The 20,361-nt window shown below is 43.6% G+C and overlaps 1 protein-coding gene across 12 annotated transcripts in view; it reads right to left on the reverse strand.

Moving 5' to 3' along the window:
* The window catches only part of KIF21A (kinesin family member 21A), a 177,671-nt gene extending 157,898 nt beyond the window's left edge, over positions 1-19,773 (reverse strand). For 7 of the 12 annotated variants that reach the window (XM_074942440.1, XM_074942433.1, XM_074942441.1 and 4 more), the window contains exon 1: positions 19,429-19,773. In XM_074942440.1, coding sequence (XP_074798541.1) covers positions 19,429-19,472 — 44 coding nt within the window. In that variant the 5' untranslated portion in view covers positions 19,473-19,773. The remainder of the gene's footprint in view (positions 1-19,428) is intronic. The other 5 variants (XM_074942437.1, XM_074942436.1, XM_074942442.1 and 2 more) reach the window with 1 other exon arrangement.
* Between the last annotated feature and the right edge of the window lie 588 nt (positions 19,774-20,361).

Here is a 20,361-nt window from a genome sequence, read left to right on the forward strand (position 1 = left end):
AAGAAGCATTATTTGAGAGAAACTTTCGGGAAGATTGTGAGGTGATGGAGTCTATTGGTAGGCTAAAAGTTAAGTCTGTTTTTGAGGCCATTCACAGCTACCCACAATGCATTCAGGCTGCCTGTAGAATTGCTTTGAGCATGCCAACAACTCAAGCTAGTGTAGAGCGACTGTTTTCAGCTTTAAAGTTAATTTTAAAGGATTTGCGGCAGGCTATGAAAGACAACTTGATTACTGCAATAATTTCATGTTCCCCCATACCACAATATACTCCTTACCAAAAACACCCAGTCCTTCCTCAAAAGCATAGGCAAAAATATAGATAGGCCTTGTCACGTGCCTTGAAAGTTAACAAATTAACGGTATTTCAGAGAAACAACAGGAAGGGGGAAAGAATTCCAAAGCTAAGAACCTTTCAGAAAATGTTCTGCCAAAAGCTCCCTCTGTGACTTAAGTTACTTCACTTATCACAGCTGAAGTTCTATAGTACAATGAAAGAGCAAGCAGTTCCAAGCAGGCCATTTCAAAACCATTCTGGGATACACAGGTCAAAACTACCACCCTTAAACTCCATTGGCAAAGACAGGTGGCAGTAGGTACAGATCCCAGAAAACTGGTGTCAAGTAAGATATATGACTTAACAACAGGCTACTGCATTCTGCATCAACTCTAGCTCCTGGTTTGATTTAAGGTATAGCCGAGTACAAGCACATTGCAGAAAGCTAATCTTGAGTTGAGAAATGCACGCATAGTGGTAAAAGGGTCTTAATCAGAAAGAAAAACAGAGACACTGTCCTGGCTAGACAAAGATTAAAAAAAGTTCCTAGAAACTCCTGTAATATAATCTGACAGCATTGGGGATTCACGAATACCCTCAAATTGCAAATTCTAATAATGAATGGCAGGAAAATATCCTCAACATGAGAAGCAGTCATGATCATCATTATATCTTTTAGTAGCTTCCTCCAATCTACCAATATCACTTCTGTCTTACTGGGATTGAATTTTACCCAGCTAGCTCAGATTCATGCCTCATTCTCCCCACATACTAAGTAGGCATTCAACAACAAGCTAAATGGGATGAGAGACCTGGATATTAATTTTCTCAGTGGGGGAACACAAACATGGACACCCCCCCCAAAAAAATTATAAACCTTGTTTTTTATATTTCTTATTACTGGATGACAAACTGAACAAGAGACATGAGAAACTGTTGTAAAACAGTTTTATACACTGGGTTACACTGATAGGATTATCACAGAAAACACATACCCAATGACTCCGTTGTAATACTGTATGAGTGAAACAGGAGAACTAAGAGAGAATATATTTGACATTTAAGTCATAAAAGAAAAAGAAAAGTAGTCGGGTTCATTCTGAAGATGTGATGGTTAGGGGGAGGCAGAACAGTCTATAAATGCAAAAGGAATTTTACAAAAGAGGATTGGGACCAAGTATTCTCTTTAGTCAGCTTGGACAGAAGAATACATTAACTTAAAAAGCAAAAGGAAAAATGTAGGCAAAAGGTGATTAGCAAATAGTCTGGCAATAGGGTGCGGGGAGGAGGGAGTTGTCTGAATGTCTCTTTGGCAGCAATATGACATCTATCATGAAACACCCCTCAAGTCAACAGCCAGGCAGAGCAAATATAGTTTTTTTGTAAGGTTTAAAACAAAACAAATACCAATATTTCATGCACTGTCAGCTCTTATTCTATGGTAATATTCTGATACTTATGATGCCACCTAGCAGGAAGTCTGGATATTAGAATATGACAGAGTTAAATATGGCTGTTTGGTCATTGAGAAACACAACACTGCCTCGAATTCTGAAGACAAGAATGCCTGAGTTCCAGTGCTATCTTGCCAACTTCCATCTCTGGCTATAGGCCCTATTCTATCCAATCGTCTCTGTCTGCTTAGCCATCCAAGGTCACTTTGCTTTTCCCTTTGAGTACATTGCACAGATGGAGGGCTGCCCATTTCAATAGGATGTAAGTTTCATTTTGATAACAGAGTGACCTGTTTCCCCCTTGTTTGTTCTGATACATCATGACAGACTAAAGGTTTGCTATAACTATAATAAAAAGAAAAGGAGTACTTGTGGCACCTTAGAGACTAACAAATTTATTTGAGCATAAGCTTTCGTGAGCTACAGCTCACTTCATCGGATGCAAGGTTATGCTCACATAAATTTGTTAGTCTCTAAGGTGCCACAAGTACTCCTTTTCTTTTTGCGGATACAGACTAACACGACTGCTACTCTGAAACCTATAACTACAATATATCTGTTTGATATGGAAGGTGTCAGGACTTCTACGTAATTCCAGATGGTTTGCAGTTCTAAGTTGATGCTGTGCCTTTTCTTTATAAGGCCTTATATCATGGATGTGTGGGAGCTTGCCATGCCCCCAGGACAGCAGCATGTGTTATAGATGAGACAGGACAATTATAATCATCCTATCTAGCTTTAACTTCCAACCACTGGATCTTGTTAGGCCTTTATCTGCTAGAGTAGAGTCCTCTGTCACCTCGTTACCTTCTCTTTGATAGACCACATAGACTTACAGAGCTCATTCTCTCACTGAAAGGCAGGTTCTCCAGATCTTTTTTTGAATTTAAATGAATCAAGAACAGGAGTACTTGTGGCACCTTAGAGACTAACAAATTTATCAGAGCATTAGCTTTCATGGTCTACAGCCCACTTCATCGGATGCACAGAACGGAACATATAGTAAAAAGATATATACATACATACAGATAAGTTGGAAGTTGCCATACAAACTGAGAGGCTAATTAGTTAAGATGAGCTATTATCAGCAGGAGAAAAAAACTTTGTAGTGATAATCAAGATGGCCCATTTAGACAGTTAACAAGAAGATGTGAGGATACTTAACTTAGGGAAATAGATTCAATATGTGTAATGACCCAGCCACTCCCAGTCTCTATTCAAACCCAAGTTAATGGTATCTAGTTTGCATATTAATTCAAGCTCAGCAGTTTCTTGTTGGAGTCTGTTTTTGAAGCTTTTCTGTTGCAAAACTGCCACCCTTAAATCTTTTACTGAGTGGCCAGAGAGGCTGAAGTGTATTCCTACTGGTTTTTGAATGTTATGATTCCTGATGTAAAGATTTGTGTCCATTTATTCTTTTGCGTAGAGACTGTCCGGTTTGACCAATGTACATGGCAGAGGGGCATTGCTGGCACATGATGGCATATATCACATTGGTAGATGTGCAGGTGAACAAGCTTCTGATGGCATGGCTAATGTGATTAGGTCCTATGATCGTGTCACTTGAATAAATATGTGGACAGAGCTGGCAATGGGCTTTGTTGCAAGGTTAGGTTCCTGGGTTCGTGTTTTTGTTGTGTGGTTGCTGGAGAGTATCTGTAAGCAAGGACTGGTCTGTCTCCCAAGATCTGTGAGAGTGAGGGATCATTTTTCAGGATAGGTTGTAAATCTTTGATGATGTGCTGGAGAGGTTTTAGTTGGGGGCTGAAGGTGATGGCTAGTGGCGTTCTGTTATTTTCTTTGTTGGGCCTGTCCTGTAGTAGGTGACTTCTGGGTACTCTTCTGGCTCTGTCAGTCTGTTTCTTCACTTCAGCAGGTGGGTCTGTAGTTGTAAGAATGCTTGATAGAGATCCTATAGGTGTTTGTCTCTGTCTGAGGAGTTGGAGCAAATGCGGTTGTATCTTACAGCTTGGCTGTAAGCAATGGATCATGTGGTGTGGTCAGAGTGAAAGCTAGAGGCATGTAGGTAGGAATAGCAGTTAGTAGGTTTCAGGTATAGGGTGGTGTTTATGTGACCATCGCTTATTAGCACAGTAGCGTCCAGGAAATGGACCACTTGCGTGGATTGGTCTAGGCTGAGGTTGATAGTGGGATGGAAATTGTTGAAATCATGGTGGAATTCCTCAAAGGCTTCTTTTCCATGGGTCCAGATGATGAAGATGTCATCAATGTAGTGCAAGTAGAATAGGGGCATTAGGGGACAAGAGCTGAGGAAGCGTTGTTCTAAGTCAGCCATAAAAATGTTAGCATACTGTGGAGCCATGCGGGTACCCATAGCAGTGCCACTGACTTGAAGGTATATATTGTCCCCAAATGTGAAATAGTTGTGGGTGAGGACAAAGTCACAAAGGTCAGCCACCAGGTTTGCCGTGACATTATCGGAGATACTGTTCCTGATAGCTTGTAGTCCATCTTTGTGTGGAATGTTGGTGCAGAGGGCTTCTACATCCATAGTGGCCAGGAGGGTGTTTTCTGGAAGATCACCGATGGATTGTACTTTCCTCAGGAAGTCAGTGGTGTCTCAAAGATCGCTGGGAGTGCTCGTAGCATAGGGCCTGAGGAGAGAGTCCACATAGCCAGACAATCCTGCTGTCAGGGTGCCAATGCCTGAGATGATGGGGCATCCAGGATTTCCAGGTTTATGGATCTTGGGAAGCAGATAGAATACCCCTGGTCGGGGTTCTAGGCATGTGTCTGCACAGATCTGTTCCTGTGCTTTTTCAGGGAGTTTCTTGAGCAGATGGTATAGTTTCTTTTGGTAATCCTCAGTGGGATCAGAGGATAATGGTCTGTAGAATGTGGAGTTAGAGAGCTGCCTAGCAGCCTCTTGTTCACATTCCAACTTATTCATGATGACGACAGCACCTCCTTCATCAGCCTTTTTGATTACGATGTCAGAGTTGTTCAAAGATCTCATAGCTCTGCATCAGGGAGGTTTATCCATCCTTCCTATCCCTGTGAAGATGGAATAAAACTCCTAAGCTATAAGCAGACTGAAGTCTCATTGGCAGATCTGTGCACCTTACTATTCTGAATAATGTTTAAACTCTGATTTTGAAATGTGAAGTGCTACATAAGTGCCAATTTTCCATTTTCATCGAACCCAGACAGCATTTCACAGTCTAGCCAATGTAAGAGCATGGATGAGAAGGAGATGACTGAGGCTCAATTCGGACAAGGGATAAGTGATGTTGGCTGGTTGCTAGAAGCATCTAAATTCATAGATTTTAAGGCCAGGAGGGACCATTATGATCACCTGGTGCAACTTCCTGCACAACACAAACCATAAAACTTCCCTCAGTAATTTCTGCATCAAGCCCACAAAACTTTTACCATCCAAGACATTCGTTGATATTGATCTATCAAATCCAAGCTACCAGCTACTTCTTTGACCATTCAACAACCACAGCAGCTAAGATCAATAATGTTATCACTTTCAGTCTCTAGGTTTGAAAATGTAGAGCAAAGACTGAAGCCCTGGACTCAGGAGTTTCCTTCTCCTATTGGTCTGAATGAAGCTTAACTTGTCAACATTTAAAGAACAGTGAAAAGCCCATCTGTTCACTAATGTTAAGTTTTATTTATGGTTACAATTTGAAACTCAGAGCTAATACAGGGAGAAGAACAGAAGACTAGCTAATGTAAGTGACTTCTAACCCAACATGAATCTAAAACCTTTTGGAACAATTTAAAAAAAAAGCATATCAGCATAATTGAACACCAACAATTTACCAGTCAATACTAGTTTAGTCCTAACTCAGCTGTAATTTTTAGAGCTCACTGAATACCAATCCACTTCTGCTGAATTCACAGTACAGCTAACAAAGGTCAAAATGGCAATTCAATTGTTCATGAGTAATGGGTTGACTGATTAAATCAGACAGAGATGTACCTCTACAGCATGGATTAGACAGGTGGCTTGCCCCGTGACCCACTCTTCCCCCCACGGGTTTCAGAATCGCAGCCGTGTTAGTCTGTATCCGCAAAAAGAAAAGGAGTACTTGTGGCACCTTAGAGACAAACACATTTATTTGAGCATAAGCTTTCGTGAGCTACAGCTCACTTCATCGGATGCATTCAGTGGAAAATACAGTGGGGGGATTTTATATACACAGAGAACATGAAACAATGGGTGTTACCATACAGACTGTAACAAGAGTGATCAGGTAAGGTGAGCTAACACCCATTGTTTCATGTTCTCTGTGTATATAAAATCCCCCCACTGTATTTTCCACTGAATGCATCCGAAGAAATGAGCTGTAGCTCACGAAAGCTTATGCTCAAATAAATGTGTTCGTCTCTAAGGTGCCACAAGTACTCCTTTTTTCCCCACAGAATGTTTAATGCAAATCTTTCCTCCTTTTCTCATGTCTAAAACATATACATATTAACAGATATCTTCCTTCCTACCCCCTCCAGAAGATTAAAAAAAATGTTTTGTTTATTTTCTTGAAGAAATTTTCTAAACTTCCAAATGCTTCAGGTATTTTGTTCATTAAAAAAACCTCTTCTGAATGTATAAATTCAATGAACCAATATATTTGTTTCATTATTTACTGTCACAAGGACTAAAATTTACTTGAAAACGAATATTTCAGTGATGCTTAGATGTTGTCAATAAAAACCCAAATCTTGCAACATGGGGTGCCTGAACAAAGCCTCCTCGGAAGCAAATTGACACAGTGGGCCATCCACATGCACCACATTGCAGGATCATCGCCTAGAACTAATGCTTTCAAATATAATTAAAATAAACACAAGACAATTAAGAGTTTAAAATTTTATGAAAACTGAAGCAATGCACAGCTGAGAACTGTGGCTCATCATGGAAAAAAAAAACAGTCTGATATTTCCTGTGCACCACAAAGAGGCATGGATTTGGGCACAGCAGCCAAGCTATTGCTCAAACACACATACAAACCAGAAAGCATTATTTATGTCTACTACCATAAGTAATTTTTCAATGGATAGAAATTACCACAGGGCTCACATTTTCTTAGGAGCCAACAACTAATTATCAGAGGTTTTAGCATAATTGTTTTTTTCTTTTGATACTGTATTATTTATTATTTATACTGTGCCATAGGTGTTTCTGGCACTCTGCAGCCAAGTCTTTTCCCATAGGAGTTTGTAATTTCTTGCTTTGTTGTTGCTGAATTACATTGTAATGAACCAGGATACGTGGAAAAGGGTTTAGGAGAAGAATAGAATCATAGAACAACAGAGTTGGAAGGGACCTCTGGAGGTCATCTAGTCCAACCTCCTGCCCAGAGCAGGACCAATCCCAACTAAATCATCCCAGCCAGGGCTTTGTCAAGCCTGACCTTAAAAACTTCTAAGGAAGGGGATTCCACCACCTCCCTAGGTAACGCATTCCAGTGTTTCACCACCCTCCTAGTGAAAAAGTTTTTCCTAATATCCAACCTAAATCTCCCCCACTGCAACTTGAGACCATTACTCCTCGTTCTGTCATCTGCTATCACTGAGAATAGTCTAGATCCATCCTCTTTGGATCCACCTTTCAGGGAGTTAAAAGCAGCTATCAAATCCCCCCTCATTCTTCTCTTCCGTAGACTAAACAATCCCAGTTCCCTCAGCCTCTCCTCAGAAGTCATGTGTTCCAGACCCCTAATCATTTTTGTTGCCCTTCGCTGGACTCTCTCCAATTTCTCCACATCCTTCTTGTAGTGTGGGACCCAAAACTGGACACAGTACTCCAGATGAGGCCTCACCAATGTCGAATAGAGGGGAACGATCACGTCCCTCGATCTGCTGGCAATGCCCCTACTTATACACCCCAAAATGCCATTGGCCTTCTTGGCAACAAGGGCACACTGTTGACTCAAACAAGGGCACACTGTTGAGGACAAGGGTTGCAACAGGGGCCCTTAGCTGGGGACGTGTAACTACCCTCACCCTTCCCTCACTTTCTTATCCCTTCTTTTAAAAAAAAAATTAAGTTTCTAGCCCTTATGGTTGTAGTAATAACCAAAAATATGTGAACTGAGCATAAATTCATTCAGTGATGCCTGTCTGAATCTGCAGACAGCCTGTAACAAAGTTCTAAAATAGACGTTCTCCGCTTCAGAGGTTGGAGTCACAACCGTTGGGGGTGTCACAAAGAGGTCTCAAGAGAAGCAATCATGCTGCTCTTTCTTGTTGCTAAATGGAAAGGGGATCCCAGCATGGGGAAGGTTGAGAACTACTGGGTTACAATGAAAGTAATGAGATTTATTCACAATGTCTATACTTTCTTTTTTTAAAGAAATGAAACTAATAAAGTATGTTACTACTCTCTTCCACTTCATCTTCCTCCCCCTCCATTCTTCTCCCTCAAGAACAGAAACATAAGAATTGCCATACCAGAACAGACCAATGGTTCAGAAAGTCAGACAGCCCACTGGACAGAATCCAGTGCTTCACAGAAAGGGGCTTGTCCCACTTCCGTCACCTCTTAAAGTATACACAAAAAGATTATGCAATAGGGGAAATGTATTCCTGAGCCTGCTTGTGCTTAGCATATGACCTGAAACCTAAGGACTGGTGGGTTTATTAATTTTATCCCACTAATAACAGTCGCTATTCTTTTTAATATAAATGGATCCATTTTTGAAAACGAATTATATTCCTTTATATAACCCTTTACAGACATGCCTCACCAATCTACTAGAATTCTTTGAGGGGGTCAAAAAGCATGGGGACCAAGAGAATCCAGTGGATATAGTGTACTTAGATTTTCAGAAAGCTTTTGACAAGGTCCCTCACCAAAGGCTCTTACACAAAGTAAGCTGCCAGGGGATAAGAGGGAAGGTGCTCTCATAGATTCATAACTGATTAAAAGATAGGAAACAAAGGGTAGGAATAAATGGTCAGTTTTCAGAATGGAGAGAGGTAAATAGTGGTGTCCCCCAGGGGTCTGTTCTGGGACCAGTCCTATTCAACATATTCATAAATGATATGGAAAAAGGGAAAGTGAGGTGGCAAAATTTGAAGATGATACAAAATTACTGAAGATAGTTAAGACTAAGACCCAGGAAGACTGTGAAGAGCTACAAAAGGATCTCTCAAAACTGGGTGACTGAGCAACAAAATGGCAGATGAAATTTAATGTTGATAAATGCAAAGTAATGCACATTGGAAAACATAATCCCATCGTTTTAGATGTATAGTTGGGGTCTAAATTAGCTGTTACCACTCAAGAAAGATTTTGAAGTCATTGTGGATAGTTCTCTGAAAACATCCACTCAATGTGCAATGGCAGTCAAAAAAGCTAACAGAATGCTGGGAATAATTAAGAAAGGGATAGATAATAGGACAGAAAATATCCTGTTGCGTCTATATAAATCCATGGTATGTCCACATCTTGAATACTGTGTGCAGATGTGGTTGCCCCATCTCAAAAAAGACATAGTGGAACTGGAAAAAGTTCAGAAAAGGGCAACAAAAATGATTAGGGGTATGGAATGGCTTCCATATGAGAAGAGATTAATAAGACAGGGACTTTTCAGCTTGGAAAAGAGACGGCTAGGGGGAGATATGACTGAGGTCTATAAAATCATGACTGGTGTAGAGAAAGTAGATAAGGAAGTGTTGTTTACTACTTCTCATAAAACAAGAACTAGGGGTTGCTAAATGAAATTAATAGGCAGCAGGTTTAAGATAAATAAAAGGAAGTATTTCTTCACACAACGCACAGTCAACCTGTGGAACTCCTTGCCAGAGGATGTTGTGAAGGCCAAGACCATTACAGGGTTAAAAAAAACACAAGATAAATTCATGGAGGACAGGTCCATCAATGGCTATTCGCCAGCATGGGCAGGAATGGCGTCCCTAACCTCTGTTTGCCAGAAGCTGGGAATGAGCGACAGGGGATGGATCACTTGATGACTACCTGTTCTGTTCATTCCCTCTGGGGCACCTGGCACTGGCCACTGTCGGAAGACAGAATACTGAGCTAGATGGACCTTTGATCTGACCCAGTAGGCCCATTCTTATGTTATGATTTGAGTTATGCTATTCATGTAACTCAAATTTCGTAGCTTAGATCGACTTTTCCCTTTACTGTAGACAAGGCCTGAATCTTCACCACCAGCCCTGATTATGCTTCAGCAGAGGCATTACAGAGCAAGCTCTGCACTGCAGAGGGATCTGCACAGCACAGTGGCTTTTCCGTGGACTACACCTGTTCCCACCACCCACACAGTAGAACTGCAGCAATTTGGTAGCATTTATGGCCTTCTGAGACTGCATGCATGGGCAGCCTTTGACCTTTGGTAGGGAAACATTCAGATGCTAAATTTTAAGTAGCATTAATAAATTACAGAACTTTAAAAAAAGCAAAATTCTGAAACATATTGTATGCCCTTTTAAAAAATTCCCAGGCTAACACATAAGCCTCCTTTAGGAAACTATGTTAAAAAGCCCTTCCACACCCTTTACCAAACGGCTTCACATGTGAAAAACCCCTCTAGGGTCCTCCATTTACACAGTGTTCCCTTGTTTAATACCATCACCATAGCAACATGCTTGAAAGCTAAGGCCCCACTTCTGCGTTTAGTCATGCTGGGGCAACTGCAGTGATTTCAGTAGGATTTCATTGGTGTAACGAGAAATAGACTGGGCCCTATGAATCCCTGACAGCTTTTATAAAACAACACATTTGGAAAAGTTTTAATCAGCCAAGAATGAAAACAGAACTTTGGATGAATGGCAAAGGAGAAGGGCACAGAAGAAGAATGGCAGAAGTCATACTGTTGTTACTGATGTTCTGGGTTTATTGCTTTAAGTATCGTTTGCATTTGTTTTTTAGCAGAACTCAGCTATTCTCCCATTCAGAGAAAGTCTCTTATTTTGCTTAGTCATTCATAATTTCCTTAGTCTGTTATATACTGGTTTTGCCAAGTATTTAGAAAGGTGCTGTACTACCAAAGAAAGAATTCACTGCTGCAAGAGCCCTGCCAGCACAGACAGACTAAACCTTTTCAGCAGTTGATGAAAGTGCACCCACAGCAGCTCACCTTTTCCTGTCATGCCTAATTACTACTGGGGCAGCCTGATATAAAAGCCAGAACACCAGTGAACATCTCTGAATGTACAGCAACAGCTATACATAAATGCGACGGGGTGTCCACCCCACACAAGGCCTGAAGGGAAATTAGGTCATTGAACCTTAGGCTGCCACTGGAGGAAACCAAGGGAATGCTAGGGCCTAACTGCAAATGAAGTCCAGCTGCGGGGGCGGGGGGAAGAGGAGCAGGATCTATGAAGAGAGAAAGAGGTCAGGCTGGGGGAGGAAACCTGCACTCCCTGATACATGGAGGAAGGTGTAAGGGGAGAGTAGGAAACAATCCAGAGAAGGGGTAATGAGGGCTGGAAAAGTAAAGCCCAGAACTGCGGGGTTGAGGTTCCCTGGACTGGATCCTGGTGTAGCAAGTGGGCTGGGGTTCCCCTAGCAGCCACTAGGGGAGCAGCACAGACCAGGCAGCAGGGAATGGACTACCTGGGACAGTTTGCCTCAAAGTGCTTCCAATACCCCAGAAGGAGGGAGAACTTCCATATGACTTAGCTGGAGGGCTAAGGTATGAAGAGGACAGGGCTGCTGCTTCTAGTGCATGAGAGGCCACCAAGTACTGATGGATAGCATAACTGCAGGAAGGGGTATCAGGTAGGTGGCAGAGCTAATTCCCCGGAGGAGCCATAAGGAGGCACTGCTGACCGGTGAGTAGCGCCATCCCAGTCACGATAAAATATCCTAAAAGCAAAGAGGGTGAGGTTATGGGGGAAAGGAATGAAAATACACTTGCTTCACAAATTCTTAACAGAAGTTACTGTTTAGCTTTTCAACAATTTACAGGTGGTAAGCAAAAATTCAGAAACGAAGTCTGAAGTGGACAGTATACGAGTAAAGCATTATTTGGAGCAATAAATAAAAATGCTAATATTCCTCAGAAAATAAAAATATAGAGAACAGTATTAAGGAAGGGTGAGATATTTAAAGGCACTTAGGTCACACAACTCCACTAACTCCCTTAGGAACTTTAAAATCTCACCCTAAAAATACACTTCAAGAGAAACGAAGGAACAGACACTGCTGAGTGTGTGCATCACATGCAAATAAAAAATATGATCCAACTTTAGCTGCGGAAGTCATAAAAGGAGAAAAGTCAAACTATTATTTCCTGTCCCTCAGTCCGAGAGCGAGTTCATGTTAATTTCACAGCAAAGCATGACGATAGATTTCCGCATGCCCCAAGCAATGTAACTAATGGATGATCAACTTTCATGGGGTAAAACATGACGGTTAAATTTGGTGCAGATGGTGGTGTGCATTTTTTGTGCTAAAATGCCAATATGTTGGTGGGTGTATTATAATGTTTGGGGAGGTTTTTTACGCTTAAATATTTTCATGATAGCATAAGCTCTTGGATGCAAAAAATCAATATTAAATACTCCCTCTTGAAAGCAAGGAGAGACAGCAGAGCTTACAGAAAAGAAAAAGAATGAATAATGTTATGAGTCAATATTTTCTTATTGTGTGGTTCTTCTTTTTTACACACACACACACACACACACACCCTCCCCTAAGTAGTACCTGTTGATACGTGACATTGGTGGATATATTTCTGCCTTTAGATGTACATACTACAGGCATATTTATTGAGACTACTGAATTTCATTCCTGCCAACCAGTGGGTGCAATTTTTGCTAAGAAATCGTGGGTTGTAGCCACATATGAATGTCACTAATTAATAAAGATTATCAGATAAAAAGAAAGTCACGGATCCTTTCTGGTTGAAGACAGTACTGTTCATTTCTGTTGTTTATCTCCTTGCAGGACAGTTTACACAGTAAACACATGTATGCTTGGTACTTGTAGGGTGCCTGTGTGGTCTCCCTCCGAACCAGAGGGTGAGGAGTCACCCTCAGCACCTGAGTGGGCAGAGCCAGGCCAAGCTTACTCCACCCCCAGGAAGGGGAGGGGTGGAACAGGAAGTACAAAAAGGCGAGGCCCTTAGCCCAGTGAGGGGAGCATCAGGGAGGGAGACGGACACAGGCTGCTCCCCGTAGACCCCCCTGCCAAACCAGGGGATGCCCTGGACCAGGAGAAACCTGACCCAGAGGAGGGACTCAGGTTACCAGAACTGCCGGCTGCAAAGTACCCCGAGGAACTGGTGGAGCCAGGCAGCGACCCAAGCCTGACGCTGAGCTGGAGCTACCGGGGATACCAGCAGCTGAATACCCCGATGAGTTAGAGGAACCAAAGGGAACCACTTGAGAGACTGGGTAGGAAGTAGTCCAGGAGTGGAACTGGACAGTGTGGTGAGTTGGTGTCCGGACAGCATGTTGCAGATGGATCCCTGCTGACCCAGTGGTGGGACCCCCTACTCTCGCCACTGTCAGGGCCCTGGGCTGGAACGCAGTGGAGTTGGGTGGGCCTGCCTTCCCCTGCCACCTCACCTCAGGTGGCAGAACCCCGATAAAGTGCTAAGGACTCTGGCTGGCGCTCCCCTGCCTGAGGGGCGTGCCACGGACTCTTGCCGGTGCTCTGTTGTCATGCCAACTGTGATGTCCCACCTCCCTCCACTAATTCCCCATTGACAGAGAGGTATGACCAGGGTCTTTCGGCAAGGCAGTAGCTCCCTGCCACCCCCTAGCAGCTCGGCAGACTAACAGACCATGCTACAGCGCTGTACAGGCCGAGTATGAAGTCAAGGTCCCTGAAGAGATTATGTAAATTTACAATGTACAGCTGAAGGGTTGCAAGATGGTAGCCTCTTATATACATGCTTCTCTTTACTACCATGAATGGGCTGACTGATATCAAGTGTAGGACAAGACAGGAGTAGAACAGCTGCAAGCAAGAGTGCTTCAAATCACATCTTGCCACAAATATAGCTGGGTTTCTTTTTCTTCTGTTATCTTTCTCCTCTTCAGCCAATTTATTTGATATTTGTTGGGGAGAGGCAAGAATTAGGGCTTACAGGTCTTTTGAATGCCACAGAAAAATCCAGCAGCCAAGTAAACTTCCATCAGCTCTGCAGTCCCCCTCCTCTCCACTTCACTCCAACAGCTTCAGTCCTCTCCCCCACCTACTTCTCCAATGACCAAGGTCCTACTGATATCATCAAAGACCAAAAATGATGATACCCACCAAGAGTTCCCATCCCTCACTCAATTGGCTCTCTTGTTTCAAGTCACCAGGGTTACTAATCACCACCTCCTGGTCAAGTTCAAGGTCCTTTTGTCTCTGCAAATCTTCCTCAATTTATATGCCAGTTTCAAAGTAGTACGCTCTTCTGCTCAAGCTTGTTCTACGCCTTCTTGTTTCTCTTCAAACCTTTTCAACCACTTATGCCACATTTCCTTGGGAGGGTCTTCATCCTTCCCCATCCCCGTAGCTGTTCCCAGCCCTCTCCTCTTCATGTTTACACTCTTCCTCCAAGAGGCTTCATCATACTCATGGTTTCAACTATCCTCTCTACAGCAATAGCTCCCAAACCTATCCATCAATTCCCAACCTCCTATTTCTGCCCAGTACGCCTTTGATGCCTCCTCTTAGATTTCCTACCATGATTAGAAATTCAATATGCATCATACAAATCCCTTCTTTTCCCCATCACTGGTTTCACCTCCTCTGTCCTCCCTGCAACCTCATGATATCTTTCCTCTTCTCCCTAAACCATCTCTAAACTCTCACCAAATCCTGTCCTCCCTTTTCATTCCTACCACAAAAGTTCTTGTCCGTGCCTTAGTAATCTCTCGCTTGATATACTGCAGCTTCCCCTTCTCTGCACCTCCCCCCCTAGTCTAACTAGGTCACTCCCCTCTATTAGTTTCTTTTTATCTTCCATGTCAAGGATGAGTGGGGCCAGACAGCGCGCTGCTTGCTACTCTTTGTGGAAGTGACTTGCTTTTCCCCTTGCTGATAGTGATGGAAATATGCTCCTGGGCCACAAAGGGTATATCTACACAGCAAAGAGAAACCCACAGCTGGCCTGTGCCAGCCAACTCAGGCGTGGGCTGTGGGGTTGTTTCCTTGTTGTGCAGACTTCCAGCTCAGGCTGGAGCCTGAGCTCTGGGACCCCCTCACCCCGCAGGGTTGTAGAGTCTCGGGTTATTCTTTGCTGTCTAGACATACCCAAAGGGAATTAACTCCCTCTTCTCCATTTTCTGCTCTGAGCACAGTTGCCAGAAGAGAGCTGAGAGCAGCTCCACTGGGAATGGGCGGGGGGGGGGGGGAATTACCCCCAGTAAACCCCACAGATACTAGACACAGTTAGATGGGCAGGTGAAAGAGGAAAAAAGAGGGGGTGGATGTGATGGACTGGGGTGGTATCTAGCAGGGAGAAGAGAATTTGGATGTGAACTGAAAGGAAAAGAAAAAGGATACTGGGTAAAGACAATGCCAGGAGGAAAGAAAATGGTAGGGAGTAGCATTAAAAGCATTTGGCATATCCCCTGCACAGAAATATTGGGATGAAACGCTTCCCTCCAAAAGAAAGAGAAAGAAAGGGGGGGGGGGGGAAGAACCCTATGGAAAAGTGGGAAAAGCACTTTGTTGTAAAATGAAGGTTAGAGAGAGATTTTAAAAAAATTAATGACCAATATTCTTATAAAGGATGTTAGAGACTTTAACTTGGTAACAGTGTTAATCAATAGTACACCAATGAACCAGTTCAAAATATGCAGATTATCTAAATAATTCATCTGTTTGTTCACTCCTAGTCAGCTAGGCTTCAGCAGCATTCCTGAAACTGAATGAAACTAGGTACCCAGTTTAGTAACTGCCATACATTATGTCACTTTGATTAGATAACAATGGCACTCGGGGCCAAACAGAAAAAGTTAAGATTTGTCTTAAATGCTTGTTTTCAGTAATTTTGTTTATATATAACCAAAGTGCCTCTCTTTCTTTGAGAAATCCATATTGGGCAAATCTTTCTTCCATCATGAAAACGTTATGAATTTCATAGCTTACTCTGCATAGAAGACAGAGCAGATTAATTTTCACACATGAGAAGGGCATTCAAAAAATGCACTACAGCAGTTCCACAGTCACAAAAAGGTAGTTTTTACATTTAAAAATAGTCATATGATTAGATTATTATGGGGACTTTGATTTTTAACGGAAAACAAGCATGTCTGATAATTGTACACAGTCATGGTCACACAGACTAAAAGCAAAGCTCTTTGTGAAAGTTGCACATAATCATCAAAATTGTAAATCAGCCTCTTTCAGTGGAGGCTGACAATAGTGAAAGAATTTTTCTGGATTGCAGAGTTTATCTGCCAAAATACTTGCAGGTCTCATGCTTCACTAAACTGGAATATCTGGTACATCATTCACTACCCAATAATTATGCAAAAAACTCTGAAGCAATTAGTGTGCAAGAGGATAGCTTAAGGGTGGTGATAATTGGAAAGAAAAGATCATTTTTCATCATACTACAGCATGTAATACTTCACTTTATTTCATTAGTAGGTCTGGAAAAACAGTTTACTAAACATTTTACTTTACATTACATCCAAAAAGTATAGCGCACGGGTTCTCAAACTTGGGGTTGGGACCCCTCAGGGGGTTGTGAGGTTATTACATGGGGGGGGGGTTGCGAGCTCTCAGCCTCCACCCCAAACTCCACTTTTCGTCCAGCATTTATAATGGTGTTTAATAGATAAAAATGTGGTTTTTAATTTATAAAGGGGGTCGCACTCAGAGGCTTGCTACGTGAATGGGGTCACTAGTACAAAAGTTTGCGAATGACTGGTACAGAGTAAACATCGGCATGTTCTTTTCTGCACCAGCTTCAATGCAAATGTGCCCTTTAAAGACCTTACCTTTGCTATCATCCCATTTATGAATATATATGGTACCATGACATAGCAAGCAGTCACGGAAACATTCATAAAACTAATTAAGGCCCCAATTCTCCAATTTGCTGCATCAATGCAGATCCTCAAAGTCAACTGAAACCCATTGAAGTCACACTGTCCCTGCAAAATTGAGCAAGTACTGTCATTAGCTGAAATACTCTTCTTTCAAAACACTGAAAAGAGAACTTAAAATGAAGCTCTGTACATAGTTACTGGTATTGTGTCCATTTAAAAAACCTGGATCAGAATGGCTTCTCTTAGAAATCTTAAGAGCAGAGAGATAAATCTGGTGCATGAAGAGTTAACCCTCCAAGGGATGTAGGTAGAAAGGAAGATGGGTGTAATCCCTCATTATCAAACTGCACTGAGATTTGGAGGATTAAGATGTTTGCTGATTATATTTTGAGAATATACTTCGTAGTATTTAAAATTGATCCCAGAGCCACAAAAGAAGCCTTTAATTCAGTTGCCTATTTTTAATTCACTTTTACTAGCCTGCTCACCATATTTTTCTATCCTATTTGTCAAATGTCTGCAAATACAAATCCATTGGTACCAGAAGGCTTTGTTTAGCTCCTAGCTACAACAACTACACATAAAAAATGTGCTATCCTGCACCAGAAAAATACCTTCTCAAAACATATGAAATATTTTTGTTTAAAGGTGAAGCAGTTGTTTCAACACACCCTGTTTTTTTAAGATTACACCTCTGAATTACTTTTGTTTATAGAAACATCCTGCTTACAGAATAGAATATCTCTTTTCAGTGTTTTCCAATCAAAGCATTTCAACAAATGACAATTTGCTCAAGTTAACAGGAAGAATTTCTCCTAACAGAAAACACTACTGTAATTGAGATATTGATTTTAAAACTGATGCAGCAGTTCTCCAACTGTGGGTCGGGACCCCAAGTGGGTCATGACCGCATTTTAATGGGGTTGCCAGGGCTGGCATTAGACTTCCTGGGGTCCAGGGCTGAAGGCTTCATCCCTAGGCAGCAGGACTCAGGCTTCAGCTTCAGCCCTGGGTGGCGGGGCTCAGGTTATAGCCACTCTCCCCCCACCCCCATGGTTAAAGCCCTTGAGCCTCGGCTTTGGGCCCCTCCGCCAAATCCCCCTTCCTGGGATCGTATAGTAATTTAGGTTGTCAGAAGGGGATCACAGTGCGATAAAGTCTGAGAAACACTGGTACAGCATTCATCGTATTTCATTGTTTGTGGGCTTGCCTCTGCATTTATTAAAAGTGTCATCCAATGGCCCCCACCTATATATCTACAATCAGCACCCAGTAACAGTGCTGCTTCTACATCTCTTGGGATACTCTGGATCCGTCCTTTGCATCTTACAATTTGGCCCTTGTCCAAACTTACGAACATTAGGGATCTGAATATCCAGTGACAGAAATGGAGCTTTTAAAGTCCTGTACATTATGCTCCAGCTCCAACATAATACACAATGAAGAATTCATTTCATTATTCAGTATAATTATTTCATATAACTCAAACCCAACTGACAGCTTGCATAGTCCAAAACTAAAAGAGCACTTGTACAAGGACTACATAAAGATATCTTAAGACAATTTAAGAAACAATTATTGAACTACTATGGAATCTTTTGAAGCAACAAAATCATCTTAGAACAGCCCTAAAATCCAGTTTCACTGACAGATTTTTATCTCTGATAAAAGAATTGAGTCATTTGAATCAGCTGACATTTTAAAATCATTTATGTCCCAGTCCTGTAAACACTTCTGTATGTACTTAACTTCATGCGCTGAATAGTCTCATTAAAGTCAATGGGACTTTCACAGTACATGAACTTCAAGACTTGCACAGGTCTTCCCAGGAATGAGGCCTTTGCCATCCTAAAATACTAGAATTTTAGAGTCTAATCCTGCAAGCATTACTGATGCAAATAGCACCATTGAAGTCACAGAGGTTATGTTAGTAGAAAGCACTCATGAGTAAGGGTTTGCAGGATTAGATTAATGGTTTGTATGCAGATGTTTAAATCTTACTGAATTAGTCAGTGGTCTCAAATTTTGAGAGAGGAACACGATTTTTTCTGAATTTTCAACCATTCCTGGGAAACACTCAATTAGAGAGATTAACATCAAAGAAGCTGATACACTTGTTCTATTGTAAATACTTCATTAATATTTCATGCAGGAAAATGATGTTGCAGTTTTCCATGAGTAGAATACTCTTGTCTTTTACTCCCAGATACCATGACCGTAATGTGTCCAGTCCAGAATATTCATGATAATGCAGTCACCGGAACGTCATTCAAGATATTACATACAGTATGGAAAATACCCACTTGTTCTTCTATTGTATAGAAACCCTGCTTAGAGTCACGATGTTTGAAATCTACGCTCAACATGTATTCACTCCCTTCACAGATGTCTCAGGCAGGAGTTTTCAGCAGGACCCCCATTCACTCCAATGCATCAAGCCGGCTTCACACGCCGCTGCAGGGTCAGTGAGTGGGGTGGGGCGGAGAGAAGAGTGCCCCCGTGGGGGGCTCCCCAGAGCCGGCCCCAGCTTTGACAGGCAGCGGCCTGCCCCCAGGCCTCTCGGGGCGCTGGGTTCACGCTGCCCCGGACACCAGCAGCCACCTGCCCGCACCGCTCCAGGCCGGAAAGTCCCAAGTCCACCTGTGACCCTCCCCCGTCAGGCGCGGCGAGCCCCCCCAACCACCGCGCTGCCCGGGGGTCCTGCCCGCCCCCGGGCCCCCGGCCGCGGCGCAGCGACCCCGGCGCCCTCACCTGACAGCGACCCGCACCGAGCTCTCGTCCTGCCCCGCCGACATGGCGTGGAGCGCGGGGGGGGCGACGGCGGCGGCGGCGGCGACGGCAAACAGAGGCTCGTTCTGTCCGCCTCTCCGAGCCGGGGCGCGGGGCTGCCGCGCTCACCTCCGCGCTCCAGCCATTTTAGGTGCCTGGCTGAGGAGGTAGCACCGCGGCCGCGCCGGGAGGGTCCCGCGCCCCCCGGGCAGAGAGGCGCCCGAGCCCAGCGAGCGCGCTCTGGCCGGCGGAGAAGCGAGCGGCTCCCTCTGCAGCCCAGCCTGGCTCCCGCCCCCACCGCACTGACAGCAGCGGCGCCGGCAGCTCCTCTCCCGGCCGCCTCAGGTTCTCTCCAGCCGCAATGCGTAACCAGGCCACTCCTCCCTCCCTCCCCGCCTGCGCTGCCAGGGCGGAGAGCGGCTCCGCGCCGGGCGCTGCCTGCCGCCGCTAACGAAGGACGCCGTGCTCCCCCCCGCTCACAGGCTCGCCCTCCCCCCGAGCTTGTCCAGGCTTTCCAGCCCGGGCGGACGAGCTTCAGCCCCTGCTGAGCCTGTTCTTTCCCCCCCCCCCCCCCCGAAAAGCCACTTCCACTTATTTCTTCCCCTCCGTGGGGCAGAACGAGCTGGGTTTTCACTCCAGAGCACTGCGTGTTCTGCATTGCCCCTATGTCATCATCTGCAGCGTGCCGGAGCCCTGCAGCGCTCCCCGGCTTTGTTTTGTCTGGCAAATTGGTTCAGAAGTTCCCCACCACTCTTCTCCCAGCTTTAACAAACTGCCTGGTTTTGACATTTGGAAACGTATGGGGGGAAGGATACTAATTTTTGATGCCAACAGCAGCCCCGCTAGGAAAGAGGCAGGGTTTTGCTTGAAACAATTCACATTCTTAAGTAGGATTTTCCATCAGAATAGGCCCAT

This window comes from Natator depressus, chromosome 1 (genome assembly GCF_965152275.1).
Source record: "Natator depressus isolate rNatDep1 chromosome 1, rNatDep2.hap1, whole genome shotgun sequence".
Lineage (NCBI taxonomy): Eukaryota > Metazoa > Chordata > Testudines > Cheloniidae > Natator > Natator depressus.